The sequence below is a fragment of the Phasianus colchicus genome, chromosome 3 (assembly GCF_987193195.1).
Source record: "Phasianus colchicus chromosome 3, bPhaCol1.hap1.1, whole genome shotgun sequence".
NCBI classification, from domain to species: Eukaryota; Metazoa; Chordata; class Aves; order Galliformes; family Phasianidae; genus Phasianus; species Phasianus colchicus.
This window is the reverse complement of record NC_143438.1, coordinates 2,246,998-2,269,035: the sequence shown is the minus strand read 5'-3', so window position 1 is coordinate 2,269,035 and position 22,038 is coordinate 2,246,998. Positions and strand designations below refer to the sequence as shown.

Sequence of the window (22,038 nt, the reverse complement as noted above, 5' to 3'; positions counted from 1 at the left end):
TGTAAGCACTACACTGTGTCTTTGTTAGTACTTCTTCACACAAGTGAATGGGGAGCAGGAGGTGAGGTGTTCCAAGGCACCTGAGCCAGCTGAAGCAGAGACTTCTGTGGTACTACTTTCCCTTTTGATGTTGTGCCAATGAATGAGCAAGAATAGTTACCCATTGAACTGGCTCTGGGAATTCTTTGAAAATTATATTTTTCTTTCACCTCCTGAAATCCCATTTTTCAACAGTAAGCAACATGATATAAACTATTGAAATTTGTTCCAGCTAACTAAATTTAATAAATGAAGATGTCAGAAATATTTGTAATAAAACACAAAACTTTGGCCATAGTAATTTCCAGTGGGAGGCCAGTAACTATTACGAAGATACTGATTTTGAAAGTGCATACAGCATTTAAGTTACAATGGCAAAAGAATATGGAAAGGGGCTTCAAATATCAAGGCTATTTAACACTACAGGTACAAAACAGCAAAAAAAAAAAAAAAACAAAAACAAAAACAAAAAAAACTCCAACAACAACAACAACAAAAAAAACCACACAAAAACAAACAAACAAACAAAAAAAAGACCCAACCCTAATATTCTTTCTAAGTCTCAGCTCTGATGAGAATATCCAGTTCAGGAAAATAACTCAGGTTCCGCTTAAGATTAATAATATCTGCATTCTGATCTGTACAGCAGTCTCAGAAATCTGGTCCCCAAACCACACAGCCCTCATCCATTATGCCTACATAAAAAGAGACATGTGAGGGAAATACCTCCAACTTCCAAACTGAGGCAAACTTGGGACCAAATGCAGCATCTGCCCACTGTCTGCAAATGTGGAAAGTTTGAAATCCACATTTGGTTTCCAGTTGCTCTTGGTTGTTGCTAAAAGCTCTTCTGAAAGGTCCTAAATACACAGTAAAGTAGTTCATTAGAAAGAATAGTTTGTATCACAGTTGACAATTATTTAAGCAAGCAGAGGTGCATCCTGAAAGTTCCAAGGCCTGCAGCAGAATGCTTTCAGAAACTGCACAGAATCAGAGAGCAAGGGAGAAAAGCTTAATAACATTTCTGTTAAAGTTGTAGATGATGTTCCAGGGAAGAAAATTCAGAGAAAAGATATTAGGTTTTCAGGATTTTTTTTTTCCCCTCTAGATGAAAGCAATGGGAATTTTTTTACAGGAATATATTACAAGGGACAATATGATTGAGTCTAGGGCAGAAAAAAAATTAAAAAGTAATATGTTATTTTTGCACAGAAATTCTCTAAATATTTCAAACCATTGTTATGAATTATACATGCATGAAGTTCCATATTGATAAAAGTGGGTCAAACCATAAACTGTAAAATTTATGATTATTTTTCAAGGACAAAACATTGAAGACACATAAAATGTAGACACAATTATTTTGAAGTTACAGAGACTACCTTCAAATTTGTTGTCACAAAACTGCAATTAAAATGCAAAAGACACAGCTACAAACATGCACATAGGCAGAGAACAGTAGGGAGAAAACCTGCTTTAAAGGTCTAAATACTGAAAGCCAGATAGAAGAGAAAAACAACTACTGGCTGTTAGCTAGTCTTCATCTGCAAAGTCCAGTCAGGTAACCAAGAACCAAAAATCAGCCATCCAGCATTCACAGTGGAAATGATATTGGTAGCAGCCAGCTAAGATGCAAACCAAGACAACTTTCCTCTTCTAGAACAACCAGAACTGATCAGAAGGAATTAACCCACTAACTGTACTACCTAGCAAAGAGATGGCCACTGATTATGGAGACAACATGAAGAGTTAAAAAGTAAAACAGCTAAATCTACGTTTTCCCAGATGGAATAAATCTTCCAAAAAGATAAAAGAGTAAAATCAGTGTTTCCAGCAATTACTGGAGATTATTGTGTATCTTGAAAGCATCCTATACGAGGAGTAGAAATCTAACCTCTGATTCATCAGTATTTATTTCAACTATTGCACAAATACTTTTATATAAAACAACAAAGCAGACAAATTTTTACCACACTGTTATCTTTCTCTGAGAAACACTCCTTTGTTCTGGAAATTTTGATCCTGCAGTGGCACTCTGGAAAACATGGTGAGAAATGAAGTTATGCTGTGAGGCAGACTCAGGCTTGGAAATATTAAATAAAACTAGTGCAAAGCAGACCAACTGTGGCACTCAAGCAACTACACAAGCTATGATTTGTCCAAGAGAGATACAAGCATCACAGCACTGATGAGAAAAACAACTTAATGGATCCAGCAGCTCAAACAATATGTCATCCCCTTTGGTTTGCACTGCATCACTGTTCCTACTCAGCATTTCTGCTGGATGTGAAAAAGCAAATTGGGTCAAACAGCCCGTTTCTCACAATAAGCTATCACTAGGAATGGAGGCATGCCATGCTCTGTGCAGTAATCAAGTTCAAAGAATAGCTTGTGAAAAAAACATAAGTTTCTTTCTGTTTTCACTACCTGAAAGAGGTGCTATTCACAGAGCAATACAGTATGGGAAAGGAACATCCAAGCTAAATCCAGCAGTGCTGATAACACCAAGAAGTTTTGTATTCCTATTTTTCTTCCACTCATCTAAGTTTTCCTTTTTTTTTTTTTCTTTCCCTCTGAAGAATTTGGTGGAGAGGAGAAGCAGCTAAATGCTCAGTGCTACTGCGTTCAGCTGCAATCCAAAGCAGTTTTACCTGTTTCAAGGATCAAACCCATGTCTTCACTGCCACACTGCAGTGTCCAATAGAGATGCACCACCACTAGCATACAAGACTCAGTCTAAGAAGAATTGTTCCAATACACTGCAGACATTTCTCATGGCTGAGGGTGCCGTGCTGTCTGTGATTCTCCTTTCCTGCCACATACTGGCTTCAGCTACCAAACTGCAATTTGTGGGCCTGAGGAAGTAGTTCACACCTACTGGGACTACATACTCCTGTGGAGTGTAAATGTGCTTGCAACTTGGCTGACCTTATGATACAAAAAGAGGCTGATGTGCACCAGACAGCTATGCACATCACTGTCTGTGTGCTACCTGCACACAGAACTGCAGTGAAGAGGTATGATGTGTTAGCTCTGGAAAAAAAACCAAACAGACTTGGTTTCACAGCATTTTGTATAGCCAACCTGATGTTTTCATTGCAGAGATATGTATATTAATACACAGGAAGGGAATCGGGAAACTCCATAGTGAGATACAACATGGCAAAGCACCAAGACTAAATGTAGATCTGAGAGAAAGAAATAAGGCTAACCCTATTAACCTGTCAGGAGCTTCAAAATAGCACAGTAGGAAACCCATAGGAGAGCAAATCCTTTTCAGCCCACATTACATAGTTGTCTTCTGCTATCTCCTTTCATGCTGCAAAGACCCAGATACTTTTCTACAGAAATTAGAATTCTGTCTGGGCATAACGTGATAATTAATAATTCTGAGTTATCTAAAATTCAAATTAGCCTGCCAGATACGTTCCACTAATGATTCTTTTAAAGTTAGAACAGCATATCAATTTAAAAAAAAAAAAAAAGTCCTCAAGAATGTAGGTCAGTGACTGTATTTCACAGAATCACAGAATATGAGGGATTAGAAAGGACCTCAAAAGATCATCTAGTCCAACCCCCCTGCTGGAGCAGGAACACCTGGATTAAATCACACAGGAATGCATGCAGATGGGTTTTGAATGTCTCCAGAGAAGGAGACCCCCCACCCTCTCTGGTCTGCCTCTTCCAGTGTTCCTTTACCTTCACTGTGAATAAGTTTTTTCTCATATTTATGTGGAACCTCCTATGTTCCAGCTTGCTTCACTTATCAGATAAATGGACTATCTTAACCTGCTTAAAGAAGTTTAAATTTAAACTTATTTCCAAAATTTTCCATTCCAAAAATATACAAGATATATACAAGTGTTCTATCTGTATTCATAGGCACACACACATATATGTTCCTAATTTCAAGTTAGAATGACTGAAAAAGTATTCTCACTGCGAAATACAAAACATACAAAGTGTAAAACTTGGTTGTAACAGTCTTTGATTATTTATAATTAAAACTCAAACCAGATTTTCATACTGACATGCCCTATTGCCCACTTTCACTGTGATACTTCGACAGCTTTCCAAGAAAGAAAGAGATTCTAACACTGTGATGTCATGCCATACAAAATAGCCGTTGACATGCTTTCTCTGATTTTTAATTAAGTCCTTAGCTTCACATCTTTGTAAGTGGTAACTGTGTGATGATTATGGACAAGACAAACAGTCATTTCTTACTAGTAGTTATGCAGAATTATAACTGGGTCTAAGAGCCAGTCCAAACTTCAATCTCACTGGACCAACCAGTATAGAAGAAATGAGCGAGACACAGTTGTTCAGTGATTATTATCTACTCAGACAGCACAAATACAGGTTTGGGAAACAAGTATAATATATTAACCAAGAAAATCATGTAAAGAGAGTAAATAGTATGATATTTCCAGGATTTCTCTTTTCCTTTTGAAGGGGATGGAAGAACAGAAGTAAATGAGATCTTATATCTCAGTTCTGACTAACAAGAAAGAAGGTGACTAAACAGGGTGTGAAAGGTACTTATAGACTATGAGAAAGCAGAGAACACATATGGGGAAAAAAAGCAAATAAATGCAAGTCAGAAAAATTTCAATGACTACAACAAAATCTTCTATTCTTTTGTACGACTTTGATTTTTGAGTTAATATATCTGTTTGCACGTTGCAGTGTTTCCTTACTTTTCCATCTTCATCCTCACTTAAGCCTCAGGACGAGGACAAAGAAAGCCAACAAGTGGCTCTAGTGCCAGCTGAGTGTGTTGACTGTGAGAGAAAGAGAGAGGAAGGTGGCCCTGCCTGCAGCAGGTAGGTTGGAACTTGTTGATCCTTGGGATTCCTTCCAACCCAAGCCATTCTATGATTTTACAGAGCTTACAAGGTGTAGATCCTGTAGAGTTTCTTTCTGCATTTTCCAGCTTTTTGAGATGTTCGTTGTGTAGGCTTGATTATTAATGGGGTGTAAAAGGAAAGCAGATAAAACAATCAAACAGATGAAATATATCTTTCAAGATAATTTAGAGTCTACAGTTACTCATCCTTTCACAGCTGCCTGTGAAATCAGGAATAATTAAAACAAACCAGTAAAATAAAATAAACCCTCAACATGCTTACCTCCAAGTACACTTTTGATATTTATCCGTTATTAAGGCACTTTCAGTTTGGTTTAGATTTTTATTTATTTATTTATTTATTTATTTATTTATTTATTTATTTATTGGTCTATTTGGAACTTTTTTTATGGCTGATACTGACATGGAATTGTAGAATCATAGAATTGCTCAGGTTGGAAAAGACCTTGGGGATCATCGAGTCCAACCAAGATCTAACCATACTCCCTAACTCTAATAACTCTCCTGGAAACCATTTTTCTTACCAGAGTTATGCAAAAGAACTATTTTGGTTGTCTGTTAGCAGACTCATAGTTTTGTGTAAGTTTGGTATTTCTTTGGGATCTGTGCTACTTTTCTAGATCAGAGAGCATGGTTTCTCATAGCCTGAAGTAATTTGAGAGGCTGAATTCACTTTTCTGAGAGATCATGCTTCTTCAGCATATAGAAAAGGGAAAAAAAAATATAAAGGAGTAGGAGACAATTTCCAAAGGCTGCAACCAATAGAATGGGCATCTCTACAAAAATCTCTACAAAACAGCTGTACAAACAGAATCACTGGGCGCACTGATGAAAACATAAAATTGTAGGTGAATAATAAGCCATAAAATAAAACTTTATTTGTTAATTAAAAATACCATAATCTTGACCATAATCTCCACGAAGATAAACATGACATGAAAGTCTAGATATTCAGACACAAAGCCAGTGAGTGAGTAATTCCATAGTCATACATACGAAGTACAGACTTCCTTTTTCTAGAAGATGAGTAAATATCTCCTGTAGCCATCGTACAGAAAGAAAATACCTGAAATGAGGTTCTTTTTATCTCAAGCAGAAAAACAGCAGAACACTGCAGTCCTCCAACATGTAGCTGTCTTGTTATATGCATCTCTTATAATCTTATGTTTGAGCTCGCCTTTTCTTCTCTCCACTACAATTCTTTTCCTATCCCTCACTTAATGCTCTATAAATCTGTATTTAATACATGCAGCTGTGATCATTTGTTGAGCTGAGGAGAAACACTTCACTGAACAAATCATTGCACGAGACACACAACAAACTACTCAAGATGGCCAGAAGAACTCACTGTCAACTGACAAAAGCTATCTTCAGAGGTAGGTAAAGGGACATGCTATCACAGTAACTAGCAATTATTGGTAAGAATTATTTCCAGGAGACAGTTTTTGAACACAGGTGACAGTCCTGTACCTCCCCTGAAATCAGCTTATTTCAAAAGGTACAGACTTATACCTTAAGGTAGTATGGATGCTTTAATGATACGATTGCTTCAATGATATTGATTTCTGTTGTATTTCAATCTTAATATTTACTGTTTACTATAAATCAGAAAAATGTAAGATTTATGTGGGAAGAGGCAGTGACTGCCCAGCTCAAGGAAATCCTGATCCACACCTTTGTAGTTTTTTTTTGTTGTTGTTGTTGTGTTTTGATTTGTTTAAAGTTTACTTTTCTTGGAAAAAGTGCTGAAAAAGTAGTAGAGAAAGACAAATGGAAGGGTTTGGGCTATTGATTTGCTTGTCTGATTAAACACTGCCTTTCTCTCTCTTTCCCTTATATTTCTCTGCATGGCATTGATTTTCGTAAGGGTTACTAACATGAAGAGAGAGTGGTGAGATGCTGGAACAGCTGCCCAGAGAGGTTGTGGATGCCCCATCCCTGGAGGTGTTCAAGGCCAGGTTGGATGGGGCCCTGGGCAGCCTGGTCTAGCATTAGGTGGGAAGGTTGGTGGCCCTGCGTGTGGCAGGGGGGTTGGAGATTCATGATCCTTGAGGTCCCTTCCAACCCTGGCCATTCTGTGATTCTGTGATAATCAAGTAGTGGCAACTAAGGAACAGTCTCTATTTTAAGATAACCTACAGTGTATTTCATCCTTCTGTACCATAGTTTAAGGAAGTCTCAGGTGTACAAGAGCCATAATACTGCTTTTAGGCACACACAAATAAAATTCTGAAAACGCATTTAATCTCTATAACATCTCCATAGCAGCTTAACTCAGCCACACCTACAGACTCAATAGACTTCTTAGCATGGAAACTTCACATGTGCTTCTCGTATGCTCTATCTTCAGCAATTGATAATGCTCTGGAAATCCCTAACCCTGATGCTGTATTGGTTGTTCTTGTCAGTGTGATTAAGAACAAAAACATATGCTCTGCAGTTACAACCACATGATAGCTGAGCCATGAGATCTCTCCTGGTAACAGAGAAAGCACTTATCTGTGTGCTTCCATCTGATTGTGTCTTTCTCCTCTGCATAAGAGCTCAGCGTAGCAAGATGTATTTCTCTTGCTACTGAACATATGGCCACAATAAAAGTCTATTTTTTTTTAATATATTTTCAGCATCAATTCAGTACTAATTCAGTGATTATACGTTTATTCAATAAATACAATCAGTCACAGAATTAATAAAGTGTAAAAAAGTACAGTGTAGATTTTTGGTTTCTAAAAGACACTAGAGACATGGTGGTAAATATATTCTGGATCAGGAAATAAAGTTCAATTCTTAACTGCTGAATATATACATAAACCTCTCGTGTTTGGATAGGCTCTCATAATTAAGTATCTATCAGTAAGTTTCTACTGCTGTGCCTGAGCAAACAGTTGCACAATTACTCTGGTACAATTTTAGTATGCACTTTTGATTGTCTGCTTGATATCAGTGGTTCTTGTACTGACCTTTGAAACATAACATCTTGCTGCAGTCTAATAATTAACAGAAGCCAATATCACGCTGTCTGGTTCTACAGTATACAGTGTACATTTGCATATATAGGGAATCACCAACCTGGGGTCCCTTTGAAGATGCTTGTTAGTACAGCAGCATGACTCAAATGGCCATGCAGCAGGAACTAAGTCCTGTGAAGCTTCCACAACTTTCCTACGTGATTCAAAAGGTCTAGCTCTCAAAGTGCTTTCTGCATTGCTGTGTTCCTCATTGCAGGAATGAATACCTAGCTTCAGAGGATCAGCTATGCTGAGATCATAGAGAGTTGCATTCAGATGTTTCAGTCTGAATTATACACCTAAGACATTTCCAGAATGGATTTGTATGCAATCATCAAAGGTGTCCAAACAAGTTCATAAGGCACAGATGGAGAATTATTATATAACAGCCTCTATGGCATAAGCCACCAAGGATTATCCACCTCAGATCCAAGCTGGAAGCCCAAACATCTCTGTCAAGGAACAGGGATGGTCAAGTCTCCCTAGGAACCAAATGCAGAGGAAAGGAAGCAGTTTCTCAACTCTCTCTCTTCCACTTTGCTGTGTTTAGTAAACCTCCAAGGCAACAGGAGCACACTGAACATTTTCAATCTACATGTGTTTGTAATTCAGAGCCCGTAGGCTCTGTATGCTTCAGATCCGAGATCTGACAGTGCCAATGCCACTTGATAGATGGGTGAATGGAGTTAAACCCAGCTGGTGGCTGGTTACAAGTGGTGCTCCTTAGGGATCAATACTGGGGCCAGTCCTGTTTAATATCTTTACTGATGATCTAGATGAGTGCATCAAGGACTTGATGATTCTTGAGGTCCCTTCCAACCCGAGTAATTCTATGATTCTATGACCATCCAGCAAATTTGCAGATGACACCAACTTAGGAGGATGTGTTGATCTGCCTGAGGGTAGGAAGTTCCCACAGAGAGATTTGGATAGGCTGGATTGATGGATTGAGGCAAGCTTATGAACTCCGAAAAGATGGAGTGCCAAGTCCTCCACTTCGGTCACAATACACCCATGCAATGCTACAAGCTTGGAGCAGAGTGGCCAGAAAGCTGTGGAAAGGAAATTGTGGGATGCTAGTCAACAGCCATCTGAACATGAGCCAGAAGCGTGTCCAGGTGGACAATGAGGCCAACAACATCCTGATTTGTATCAGAAGTGCAGCCAGCAGGGCTACGGAAGTGTCTCTGAACTTGGCACTGGTGAGGTCGCACCTCAAGTTCTGTATTCAGTTTTGATCCCCTCACTACAACAAGGACATTGAGGCCCTGGAGCACGTCCAAGGGTTTGGAGCACAAGTCTTATGAGGAGTGACTGAGGGAAATGGGATTGTTTAATCTGGAGATAAGGAGGCTCTGGGGAGACCTTATCGTTCTCTACAACTACCTGACAAGGAGATTGTAGAGAGGCAGCAGTTAGCCTCTTTTCCCAGGTAACTACTGATAGGACAAGAGAGCTTTAAGCTGTGACAAGGGAAGTTCAGTTTGGATAACGGGGAAAATTTCTTCTCAGAAAATATGGTGAGTAATTGGAACAGGCTGCTCAGGGAGATGGTATAGATGCCATCCCCTGAGGTTTTCAAAAAGGTAGATGTGACACTTACAGATATGGTAGAGTGGGCATGGTGGCAATGGGCTGACAGTTGGACTAGAATATCTTAGAGGTTCTTCTGCAACTTTAATAAGTCTATGATACTGAGCTGTATTGGAGAAAAAACAAAAAAAAACAAAACAAAACAAAAAACCTCACCAACATAATTTTCTGCCCATTCTTAGAACCTGCTTCAGTATGAACCAGACCTTCCATCAGTAACCAAGGCTTTCAGAGTAACATCTAATAAAAGCCTGGTTGTGCAGAATGCTATGACAAAATGGTGTCTGACATGATAGTGCATATGAAGCAAAGGTCTGTAACTGAAACACCCCATGCAAAATACAATTGCTCCCACTGACATCCATGGATGCTTGTTGAATGTTTATGGAGACCAATCAGTGGATATTAACACAGTGAGGCAGTGGTTGGTACATTTTAGCAGTGATAACGGCAACATGTAAGACAAGCCACATTCCAGACAACTATACAGGTTTTTAAAGGCACAGCATCAGGACGTTCTTCATCACTAGTGAAAACCCATAGGTAATGCTGATGAGTACATTGAAAAATAGTATTTTGTAGCTGAGAACTTGCTCTATCAAATAGTGTTATTGTGCTCTTTTTAATCTGCATTTTCTATGGAAATAAATACAAGGTGTTAATTTCAGAGCAACTTACGTATATATGTAATGCCTTACCTCTAAGTCCAGCTTTGAAACATATATACCTGTGAAGACCTGTGCTTCACAGTTCCAGTCTGAATGAATATATTTATAATGTAGTATTCAATAAATAATATAATAATCACTACGTATTAAATTATTTCTAAAGGGAAGAATGAGTTAAGGATATTCATAACAGTGAGTAGAGGATAACTTCACACATCTTTACCTAAATGTCCTTTCATTTACTGAAGAGTCTGACGATGAGATCTTAGTAGGTCACTGCTTCTCTGTGCTAACCTTAAAAACTTAAATATTTCCTTCAGGCCTTAGAAATTTACTTTACTGAAAAACAAACAAAACAAAACAAAAGGGTAGAAGAGCAAATTTTGAAATCTGACCTTACTTTTCCTTAGACATTTCTAACTAAAATCCCCACTGAATTCAAACATAGAACACATTCCTACAGGTCAAAGATTCCACCCTGAACAGTTCTTTACAGATTTTCCAGTGTGGTACTTATCTGAGAAGCCTTCGTGAACAGAGTGAAATGAACAGTTGTACCTGAAGGAAGAAAATAAATGAAGAAAAAACTCTATATTGTTTATTTTATTTCCCCTAGCCTCTTAAAGGAGAGAAAGATAAAGTCCTGGGGAGAGAATCAAGGAAAGTGAGAAAGAAGAAGGGATGGATGGAAGCATGAACACAAAAAAAGCCAAACAACTGAATAATCAAGTCTCTAACCTTGTGTGAACTAACTTCACTAGATACAGATAGAATGCAGAAATGTCTAGGAAAAAAAAAAAAAAAGTTGCATTGTTACTTAAAATTAGTGAAACTCTTCAAAATGTACTAAATTGAATACACATACAGGCTTGTAATCTAGGTCACTGTTTTGTATAGTACTCAGATATGCATGAATGCTTTTGATGAAGAAATCAGGAAGAACTATGCAAATACATCTGAGGACAAGATCTGATTCGTTTTCCAAAACTGCTCTGCCTAAAAGCCCCTCTCAAATTGCACAGGAAAAACATAATATTACCACAGTACCTGTTCTCTAAATCTCACCAAGACCAATCACATGGCACACATATTACCTTAGGCACAGTTAAAAATATATTCTACCGACAATTCATCTAAATCTAGCTAAGCCAGTATGCAAAAAAGAAGTCTGTCATGCTGTGATCAGATTGTGAAGTCTATCATCACAATGCAGATCAAATAATTTGATTCAAAGCGAAAGTGTCAAAAAATGGTGCTGGTCACTGAAAATAATAAAATGTTCTTTAAATGGTACATGACTGCATGCAGAGTTTCTGAAAGAAGCTCATAAAGAGAATTATGTTTTCCATATGGAAAGTACGCATGTTGGTGTCATAGAAAAGTATAAACTTTGTCATAGTACAGCTAACAAATATATTCTGTCAACAACAACAACAAAAATCACCCTTTTCATAAGCAAACAGCAATAAAGCCTCCCCTAGGAATTAACTGATCTTGCAGCAGAGAAGAGGCACTGAGAGAGGGCTGCATGTTAGACCCTTTTGGATGCAGGATTCTGTCACAACATCCAAGGAAATTCTCCAGCTTTCTTGCATCATGCTAATCATATTTACCCACACCTCACTTAAAAGCACAGTGTAAAATACATTTTATTGCCACACTTTCCAATAATCCTGACCTAAATTAGTGTGATCGAGGTATTTTTTTATGAGGAGACATGATTTTAAAATGAATGTGCTTAGATGTAAAATAATCTTCCAACTGACAGACAAATGCTTCTGCTTGGGAGCACAGCGTTTATGAAACAGCAGGGCCTTCGGTTGCCCTGGAAACCACATTTGTAAAGGGCCACAATTTGTTTTGTCCCAGAAGCTTTTAAGATTTGCATCAAAGCTTCAGAAGATGAGAACTGTCAGCATTTACTCTTCCCCGCTCCCTAAAAAACCAATACCTTTGACTTCAAGAAGGTTAAACAGTCTGAAAATGTGTGTGTGCTTTTCATTTTTTTCCCTTCTAGCTGATGATAGGTTTCAACAAGAAAACAGCAACAAAAACTGTAAAACTGTGCACAGAAAGTCAAGAGGAATACACTTATGATGTTACGTTTATTCATCAGGGTTACACAAAGAACTTCTAACTAAATAGAAGAAGAAATAAAGGAAGCACTAGCAGTTGAAGTGTTGTCACTCTATTTACCACATTCAGGAATGACCCTGAGGCTTCATTCAGAAACCTCCATAAGGTTAGGACCTACAGTGTAATCACAGAGTAAAAGAGACCACCTTAAAAAAAAGCATAAAATTAATAAAGCTAAAATTAAGCAGGCAGAAATACTTGAGTTTAGATGAAACACTCAACTGACAAAACGCTCATAACATTTAGCTGCAGGGAGTGCTTTATTTTTCAGAAGAATCCTTTCAGCACTGACAAACATCCCAAACCCTCAGCCACTATCAGAATTTCAGAAATTTAATTGTGCAAAACACTGTGCAGAAAGAGCCAAGCTATTTCCTACTGCTCTTCTACCTTCAGATACTGAAAAAAAAAATGGCCTAAAGAGGAATCTTGACTTTTATACTCAAGCAAACTCACAATTGAAGTGACTGACTGAAGTGCTTATTCAAGGATGAAGCAGAACACTGGAGGAAATATCCTTTGATTTTTTCTTACTTCCACATCAATTTTCACTCCTCAGAAGTGTATGGAATAAAAACTGCACCAAAAGGAGTTCCTCTTTTGAGGATGTTGTGCAAGCAGGAGTTGCAGATAATCCAGAAAGTATACCAAAAAGGGTCATCCCTCCAGTTTTGGAAATGCTCAGGGATGAATGGAAGTAAAATCTGTGAGAAGTCTGTGCAAGAACACAGGAAAATAGAAAGATAGAAAATAGAAAGTAGACTGATAGAATGCAGAAATTAAGAAGCTTCTGAGACATTTTTTTGGAAGGGAAAAACTGAATGAGGAGAAGGAGAAAAAAATATATAGAAACCAGGCAGCTTACTTCATTCAAAAATTTTCAGCATAAATCTTTTCTATCTTTGTGTAGGCAATTGCATACTTTAGGTTAGCATTTGCTATATTCAAATGTAAAATAGCACAGTGGAAGTTTCACAAATGACAGCAGACAAGAGAAAGGCAAATGAAATTTTGCATAGTATTTTATAAAACAAAGCAACCTAAATTCACCACATAAACTTTGTATATATGCTTTGATCATTTTGATTTGTTGTTTCAAGCATGTGCTGCCAAACACAAAGATAGAGGTAAAAGGCAGTGATGTGCATGGCAAGATTCCTCTAACTTAGAAGTGTGTAAAGTGTGTAAAGGAGCTTCTGGGAATTACCATCATTTATCATGGGGTTAGAGAGCAGTTTCACCTCTTTTTTATGGTTTTACTAACCTCTGACTTGCTCAAGCTCCCACTCAACCTGGCTGAGTACACTCATCTTACATCTGTCCTTTTTACGTCATGCAGCAAAAGTAACTCCAAACTCTCTACAGGGAAACAAACGTATTGAATCTAAAAGGGCTGTCAAGATTTCTCCAGAAATATCAGACAGAAATTACAACGAACTCTTCAGAAAAATGTATGTAAGGACCGTCTCCTTCACTTCAGATTTCACCTTGCTTAGTTATCTTAGCTATGTGTCAGCTTCAGAATTAAAATACAATACACTTATGCTTATGGCAGAAATCCATTTCTGTATCTCAGCATCATACCTTGAGCATGTATTTATTACAGCTATTAAATTGTACAAACTATAGATGGATTATTCTAGAAATTGATGGAAAAATTATTCAAAAACATATTTGTAGCTTCAGTTTGCCTGTGAAGAAGTGAAACAATTCCAGCTGTTACTGGAAAATATGAAGGTGAATAGCTATTCTTCATTATGCATATTCATGCCATTCCTTTGAATAAACAAAACTTACTTTTTATCTACATTTTACACAGTTAATAACAAAGTTACTGAAGCAAATACATTTGTAAGAAGTTTAAGAGGCTCATAAACATCTGTCATTTAACTGTAACATCAAACTCCTAATTCCTTTATCCTAACCCAAGCCATGGAGATCAGAAGAAAGATTCACCTCAAAGAACTCAAAAACAGGAAACAATGACACTATGGCTCAGCCCTGAGCAAATGAAAGCCATTTAAACTTTTCCTTGGGACTTTGTGATGTTTAAATGAAGTCTAAATCTCTCATCTTTACGAAATCCTTGTCCTGAAGAACTGCAGTCAGGAGACTTGCCATCTGCAGTGATTGACATATGAGGTTTGGAAAGTTATCTTGGTTCTACTTTTCTAGTCATCTTTCTTTTTCTTTTCCATATCTAACAGAGGCCTGATATTTGTTTGCTGGTACAACAGGAAGTAAGTTGAGAAGTTAATCTAAGTTGACACTTGGTAGTCATTTCCATGCCATCAACAGTAAATAGTAATAAGGTAAGCTGAATTTCAGACTAGAATTTGATGTACAAGGTTGTTGAGCAATCCCTTGCTTATCTTTTGATAATATTCTCTCAGCTGCAATGGGAAAATAATGATTTAAATACAAGCATCACAAGTAATCACTGTTTTCTTGAGACACTGTGACAAAATGAGACTGGTTTATTGATATATTACTAGCACATTTTAAAGCACTGCATCAGTAATTCTCAGCAAGGTGCTTTTTGTCATTTACAGAACACGCTGTAAGACATTTTTATTTGAATACCTGCAACTACAGAACTGTGTAATAAATTAAAGATGTCGCAAGGTGAATTTAAATGTATTGTAAGTCTACTTCTGCTCTTGACTATGATTGGACTCACTGTTATTGAGATGCACAGATTATTATGAGGTATTAGCTTTACTATCTTTTTTTTTCTTTTTCTTTTTCTTTTCTTCTTCTTTTTTTTTAATATCTTCCCTTTAAATCAGGTATTTGGAACCAAGTACTGCCAAAGTAATAGCATATGATAGAAACTACCTATTCTGTATGCAGAGAAACAAGCTTTGGCCCATTCTGAAAGAAATGACTTACTCATGCAACATTTCCACACTAATGTGTGAAGCTCACTGATTTCTCATCTCAAAAATACAGTCTCTTTTATAATTGGGATCACACTTACAGCTCCAGAAATAATGTGTTCATGTGTTACACTCACTTGAGTCGACCATAGCAGATATTAATATAAAACGACTTTATAGAGTCTGAGGTAATTTTTCAAGTTTGGGGCATTTAAGAGTGCCCAAAATTGTATTAAAAATCTTTAAAAATTCAAAATCTTAAAACAAATTGTATTTTCTACTAGTCATTTTTAAAAGCCTTTTCCTTCTTTTGCTATCATGTAAATAATTAGATCCCCTTTGTAAACGGTTAAAGTGATGATATTTGAATCGCTTTTAATGGGTCATTGAAACTTAAGAAATACAACTGCTTGTCCTTAACAGTTATTTCTGTTTGCAAACTATTCACGGAGGTTTAGCATCCATGCTGAAAGATGTTCCAGGATCTACTGTTTTAGCATGTATCGCAACCTTTTATCATATCATCTGATTTACCTATTTTTTCAGGCTTCTAAATCTGAATTAATACAAATGTAACTGAGAGGTGAAAAGTTATTACATTTTACAAAAGGAGAAATAAAGGCTTATTTTATTCTGTACTCATTTATCAGTTCACATATCAGTAATGACCTGTTGTGACAACAGTTAAGAAGGCATAAACTGATGGAAGAGGTAAAAACAGAGAAGAACAGAACAGAAAAGAACAGAGGAGACAACAGTAAATAAGAGAGGAGATGAGAACAGAGGAGGAGAGGAGAGAATGAGATGCAGTTCAGTTGTCTTTGAATTGCAGCCCTTTTTGTTAGACTGCTAGACTCAGCCTTGTGTGTGAGAAAAAGAGGTGTGGAGATAAAGAGTTCTGTCAACCATGTGTTCATTAACTATATTTTAAGTACTAATAAAAATGATTAACTATACAATGATGTGACAATTCCTAGAGAAATTCCAGATTATTGTCATGCCAACCTGCAAGGAATTAAGGTGCCAAATTAAATTTTGTTATAATACAAATTATTTTTAAATAATTTACCAATTTCCTTCATTTCACGCTTTTCATATTCTAGCCATGATTTTGTTACTTGATAAAATTAATAAAAGCTTTAATCATGCAAACAGATAAATAAAAGCATCAAAGCAGTTTTAAATGCAGCCAGAAAAAAAAAGAAAAAAAAATTACAACTTTGAATTCTCCACACCACTGAAAACAAAATATCATTTCACTATTCCTGCCCTTTTATTTCTTCTGCTCCTTGCTACTCAAGATGCAACTTCAGTTTTCACAAGAGATTTTCTCTTTCATGAAGATTTATGTTATGTGTGATGGCATTCTGCCATTTTATGATTTGCTTCTGAATGTTCCGGAGATATGCACACATATATTTTTATTTTTTATTTTTTAAGAAGGAAATGACACTATTAAGAGGGATATAGAGCAGTTATTTAATGGTAAGTCACAAAACTGTGGACACGCCACAGCTGAGTAACTTCTGTGAGCAGCCTTTGGTAGCCATACTCCATCTGCCCTTAATGTATCTAACACTCACTTGATGCATCACAACAAAAATGGATTAAACTCCTTGGGGCAGAGTTTTCCATAACTTTTCTGAAGTACCTCATGCACATCTGTGAGCAGCTGGGAAAAACAAACAAATAAACAAAAACAACAACAAAAAAAACCCACACCTAGATTCCAGTTCACATATCAGTAACGACCTGTTGTGACAACAGTTAAGGCATAAACTGATGGAAGAGGTAAAAACAGAGAAGAACAGAACAGAAAAGAACAGAGGAGACAACTGTAAAGAAGAGAGGAGATGAGAACAGAGGAGGAACGGAGAGGAGAGAATGAGAATTCCAAGTTCTTAAACTTTCATCTCTAGTTTTAGCCTCCAGTGACTACTTTCTCACTTTTTTGCCCAAGAAAAGACATGACATAAACATCTTGTTGATGACTTCAAATCAAATGAAAAAGTCCAACTAACTATCAGTTATATACATTACCTAAGTCCTCACCACAATGTCACACAATATACAAAACCAGCTTTGAAGTCAGCAGACCTTTTGCTGTGAACCTACTTCAAATTTGGCCAAGATTGTGTACAATACTTTATGAACGATTGATATTCTTTAACCACTGTTGTATTTACCTTAGGAAATCAACACAGATTAGCATATTTGAATCTTCCATTTGGGTAGAAACCAGCCACTGGCTGGAAAGAAGCAGTTCAAGTTCTGCCACATTATTTGCCCAACTCCCTTTACCTCCCTGCACTCATGTTCCTCCTCTTTTTTCACTTCTCCACTATCCTGTGTTTCAACTCTGAGAGAACAAAATATCTAGTGATCTACGAGAAAGGAGACCCTGATCTCCACAGACCACTCACACATGCTTGAAGCATATGTGCTCTACAACATGGACCTCATAACAAGCTTTTCCTATAATGAGCTGAGCTATCGATTTTAACATGCTGAAGTGTTGGTACATTCATATAAATGTTAATTTTAAGGATTCCACAAGACCTACACAGGTTCTGATTCAGCACTGGTGAAGCCAGTGAGGCTTTCTTTTGACATCCAAAGATCTGCATGTAGAAGTTCCTTATGTAGCATAACCCAAGTCCATTTTTTAATGGATTGAACTTGAAACACCACAAAAAGCCTGGTTTTGATGTAACTTGAAAGTTAAACTTCAGTGGATGTTTCTAGATCTGCATTCTACTAAAGCTCAAATAACATAATAAAATAAAGCTCAAATATAAATAAATATAAAATAATAAATATAAATAAACAATAAATAAATATAAAAAATAAATATAAAATAAAGCTCAAACATAATAAAATAAAGCTCAAATAATAAGAAAATTTGTTCCCTGCATGAATTATCCAAAAATCTTAAAAGACACTCGTATCAGCACTTGGTGCTATTGCTTGTGCCTTTCTGGATACAATAGATTTTAATTTAACCATTGAAGTTCACCCCTTCAGTTGAGTTTTGAAGGCATGTGGCTGGGAGAAAGAGCACAAGCATTCATGCAGTTTCATCTCTGCATACAGCTGCCCTGTCTCCTTAATAGGATGACTGCATACAGTGGCTTTAGCATAAGGATGGTCATGATAAAATCCAGTGATAGAAAGCAGATCCAGACTGAGAGAAAGCACCCATTCCAGCCTTTAGCAAAAAACCTTGAGCTTCTGTCGCTCTTGGCAAATAAAATTTAGATGATGTGGCTTCCACATGACTGTTAAATGTTCCAGCGTTTTGAAATTGTTCTTCGGGAAACGTAAAACAACTTTTATATAAGAGAAGTGTCCTTCTACACACAGGGTTAGTCTTCAAATCAGAAGACATTTTGCTTGCAAATATTCAGCAAAAGACTGTGCAATTCTGTGTGATAGAAGTTTACAGACCAGTTATTTCACTTGACTTGGAGCTGGTTTCTGCCACCTGTTACCAGCAAAATGTATTGTTCATACTTCTGCACAAATTACAGAAATTACTTCAGTTGGGAGGAGAGGATGATGAAGAAGAAAAGTACATGTGTTACATCAGTAGCTAGTTGAATACTTTTGTGTTTTTCAAAGGCAGTCTACTGTCTGTTGAATAACTGAATTTAAACTGATGTGACGAAAGAAAGACAGCAGATTTCCTCTAAAATTGTTCTATTTAAGGCCTTTGGTTAGCTAAGTTAGAGAGCAGATATTATTGTCAGTTTCTTTACATTGTTCATCTAGAACAGCCGCATCGAGCATCAAGGAAAATCTGTTTCTGTTTCAAGGCAGCATGGATAGCCTGGGCTCCCACAAAGACCAATTAGCGCTCTAGTAAAAAGATTGATCTCCAATCCTACCTAAAGAGATATATTTTAGTGTTTTTAGTATCCTTTTGTATGCTTTTGAAGAAGGCTCCTCTTCCTGCATTTCATCAGCTCTCCCTCTCATGGAAACTCTAAATCACGCATTTAAAAATAGACCATCAGATTATCTGGGTAAATCATAAAGCTCAGCTTATCTCCTTCTTCCCCTTTAAAATATAGAATTTATTTTGTCCAGCAGCTCAGCAGCGTGAAGCCATAAATAATCCTACATATCTCAATGTCTGGGTATATCTCCAGTATGTGTACATATGCCACTATAGGGCACATATGCATGCATGGAGGAAGGAGAATTTACACACTGTAGTGTAAATTCTCCTTCCTGGGCACAAAGGTGCATGAATTTGCAATGTTATTGCAATGTTTATGTCTGCACTGTGTGTGTCCTAGCATCACAACGCAGCCCTATCAGTCCACAGAGAATAATGCCAGAGTTTAGCAGAAGTAATGTACCATGTACTTAAATTATGCATTTATTTGATATTTAACACTGATCTACATCCCAGAATCCATGTATTTCTCCCGAAGGCAAACAAAACCAATGCAATACCAAAGAGGGAAGAAAAACTCTCAATTTCTCTTTCCCAGTCACCAGCCTTAAGCTGCAAATCCTGACTCCCAGGCCCAGCATTTCCTATACGTGCATCCTTTCATTCTCCTCCCACTGCCAGTGCAGCCCATCAGGCCACTGGAGCTGGAGAAAGCCCTGCAGGGCTATAAATAGCTACACGGGGGAGGGAGAACAGAGTGTAGCAGCACATTTCCGAAAATCCTTGCTGCAGAATGAGGGTGGTTTTTTTTTTTTTTTTTCCTTTTTTTTTTTTTTTTTTTTTTTTTTCTGGGTTAATTCAGAGAGGGAAAGGAACTGCTAGGAAGTTCACTGACATACCAGGGAATGTCTGTGGAAAGGGGGGCAACAGCTGCCATGGAGAAACTAAAATGGGAATGCTTGGCTCACTGGAAGAACAATGAGGTGGGTTTCTTCCTTTGGCTTTCCCATATATTTTGAATCGATTCTGCATAGACCTCCTGAGATGACCTATGGACATGAAGGCTTATACAGAGGGGATATGAACCAAAAAAAGAAAGAGAAAAAAAAAAAAAAAAGCATTACTGACACATGCAGCTTATTTCCTATTCCAAGTTTGTATTGACTCAAGTACATTTATACGTACTGGATTTGCACCGACCGTGCACGAGGTGCTCCCGAACATGCCCCAGCAGATGCAAATGCTGCCCTTCCCCAACCCTCATTTACTTCCGAGCTACCAAGACGACAGTCCTATTCTCCAGGAATCCCCATATCCATCCTGTCTCCCGGAAACTTTCGGTAGCTACAGGCAGCGCCTGAAGCATCGGGGCTCGCTGTCCCCTTCCCCGCTAGAGACATCCCGGGCACCGTCCGGCTCACCCTCCGGCTGGCCGCCCCGCAGGAGGAGCGAACCCCCCGCCACCCCCGAAAGCACCGCGCTGCTCGGCGCCTTCCCGGCTACCTGCCGGGCACGCATCGCGCGGTTCTGCCCTGCTGCAGTTTCCGGCCCAGCCCGGCCTTTTCTCACCGTCCTCCAGAGCCGCTGCCGCTTGGCGCTGACGGAGGTGGCGGTGACGATGAGATGGGAGACGGACACCACGAGTCCGAAAACGATAGCCAGCAGGGTCCGGACGGGGAGCAGTGAATACGAGACGAAGGTGACCAGCATGAGCTGCCACATGCCCTGCTCCGGGGCGCTGAGGGGTTCCATGCCGTAGGCGCCTAGCGAGAAGGGGCAGCAGAGGAAGGAGAAGGTGAAGCTAAAGAGCAAGGTGAGCTTGACGATCTGCTGCAGCTGGGTGACCTGCAGGTATTTGACGTTAGTGACGATGAAGAGAGAAAGGAAGATGATGCAGTGCACCGGGTGCGAGCCTTTGGAAATGGTCAAGCTGGGTCCAGAGAGCAGCTCCACAAGGGCCAGGCTGGCGGTGAGCACGATGAGAACGGCCAGCGCTTTGAGGGTAGACTTCTGCTCCAGCTTCAGGTTGTAGCTCTGGAAAAGAGCTTCCAGCTCCTTGCAGTCGAACTCATCTTCACAGGCAATGGCATCCAGCAGCAGCAGAGGAGGAGGTTCTCCCAGCCTGGCTCCCGCTCCCGCCACCGCGGCAGCAGGCGGAGAGCAGCAGCAGTGGAAGCACTTCTTCCTCTTGGTCTTGACTTTATGAAACGGTATTTCCTCCATATCATTGCCATTCATAAACCCCGGGGAAGAAATGCTCCTCCTGTTGTCCTCCGCTGCCGCTCCTCCGCCTCGCTGCTCATAAAAGAGAGGGGGGCTGCGAGCAGGAGCCGCGGCCGCAGGTCCTCCTCCAGCTCTCGCCGGCGCTGCTCCGCGGATGCGGGCACCGGGCGCAGCTCGCAGCCGCCGTCCGCAGCCAACGGCGCCTGAAAACGCCCCCTCCGCTGCCACCGAGGAGCCGAGGATGGCTGGGGCGGCGGGAGGACAGCTTCACTCGTGCCGTCTCTCTCTCCTTTCCCCCCTCCTCCTCCTCCTCTCCTGGTGTTCCAGGGATGTTAATCTCCTAATCACACCAAAATACCATCCGAAGGTTTGAAATCGAGCGGAGTGACGGGTGGGGGCAGAGGGTACGTGGAAGCAGGGGAGCGGGGGATAATAGACACGCGGGTCTCCCTTTAAATACAGCTGTGTGGAGGAGCAGGACCTAAAGAGAGCGGGTGGTAAACGGACTCCCAGGGGTAGACAGCATTAAAAAAAAAAAAAAAAAAAAAAAAAAAAAAAAGCCCAAGGAGATAAAAATGAAATCCAGCCAGGAGACCGGGCTAAACGGTGGGAAAAGAGGGCAGCGAGGCCGGAGAAAAAGCAGGAGATAGAGAAAGGCAGGGCGATTCCCTTCTCACGTCCGAGAGCATCTCGCCGGGGATTGAGAGGCGCCTGCGCGCCA

The 22,038-nt window shown here is 39.0% G+C and overlaps 1 protein-coding gene across 1 annotated transcript in view; it reads right to left on the bottom strand.

Annotated features, from left to right (window-relative positions):
• ADCY1 (adenylate cyclase 1) overlaps positions 1 to 21,745 on the bottom strand; it is a 153,826-nt gene extending 132,081 nt beyond the window's left edge. Inside the window, exon 1 of the mRNA XM_031592004.2 lies at positions 20,664 to 21,745. Within this exon, the coding sequence (XP_031447864.1) occupies positions 20,664 to 21,332 (669 nt within the window). The 5' untranslated portion in view covers positions 21,333 to 21,745. The remainder of the gene's footprint in view (positions 1 to 20,663) is intronic.
• Between the last annotated feature and the right edge of the window lie 293 nt (positions 21,746 to 22,038).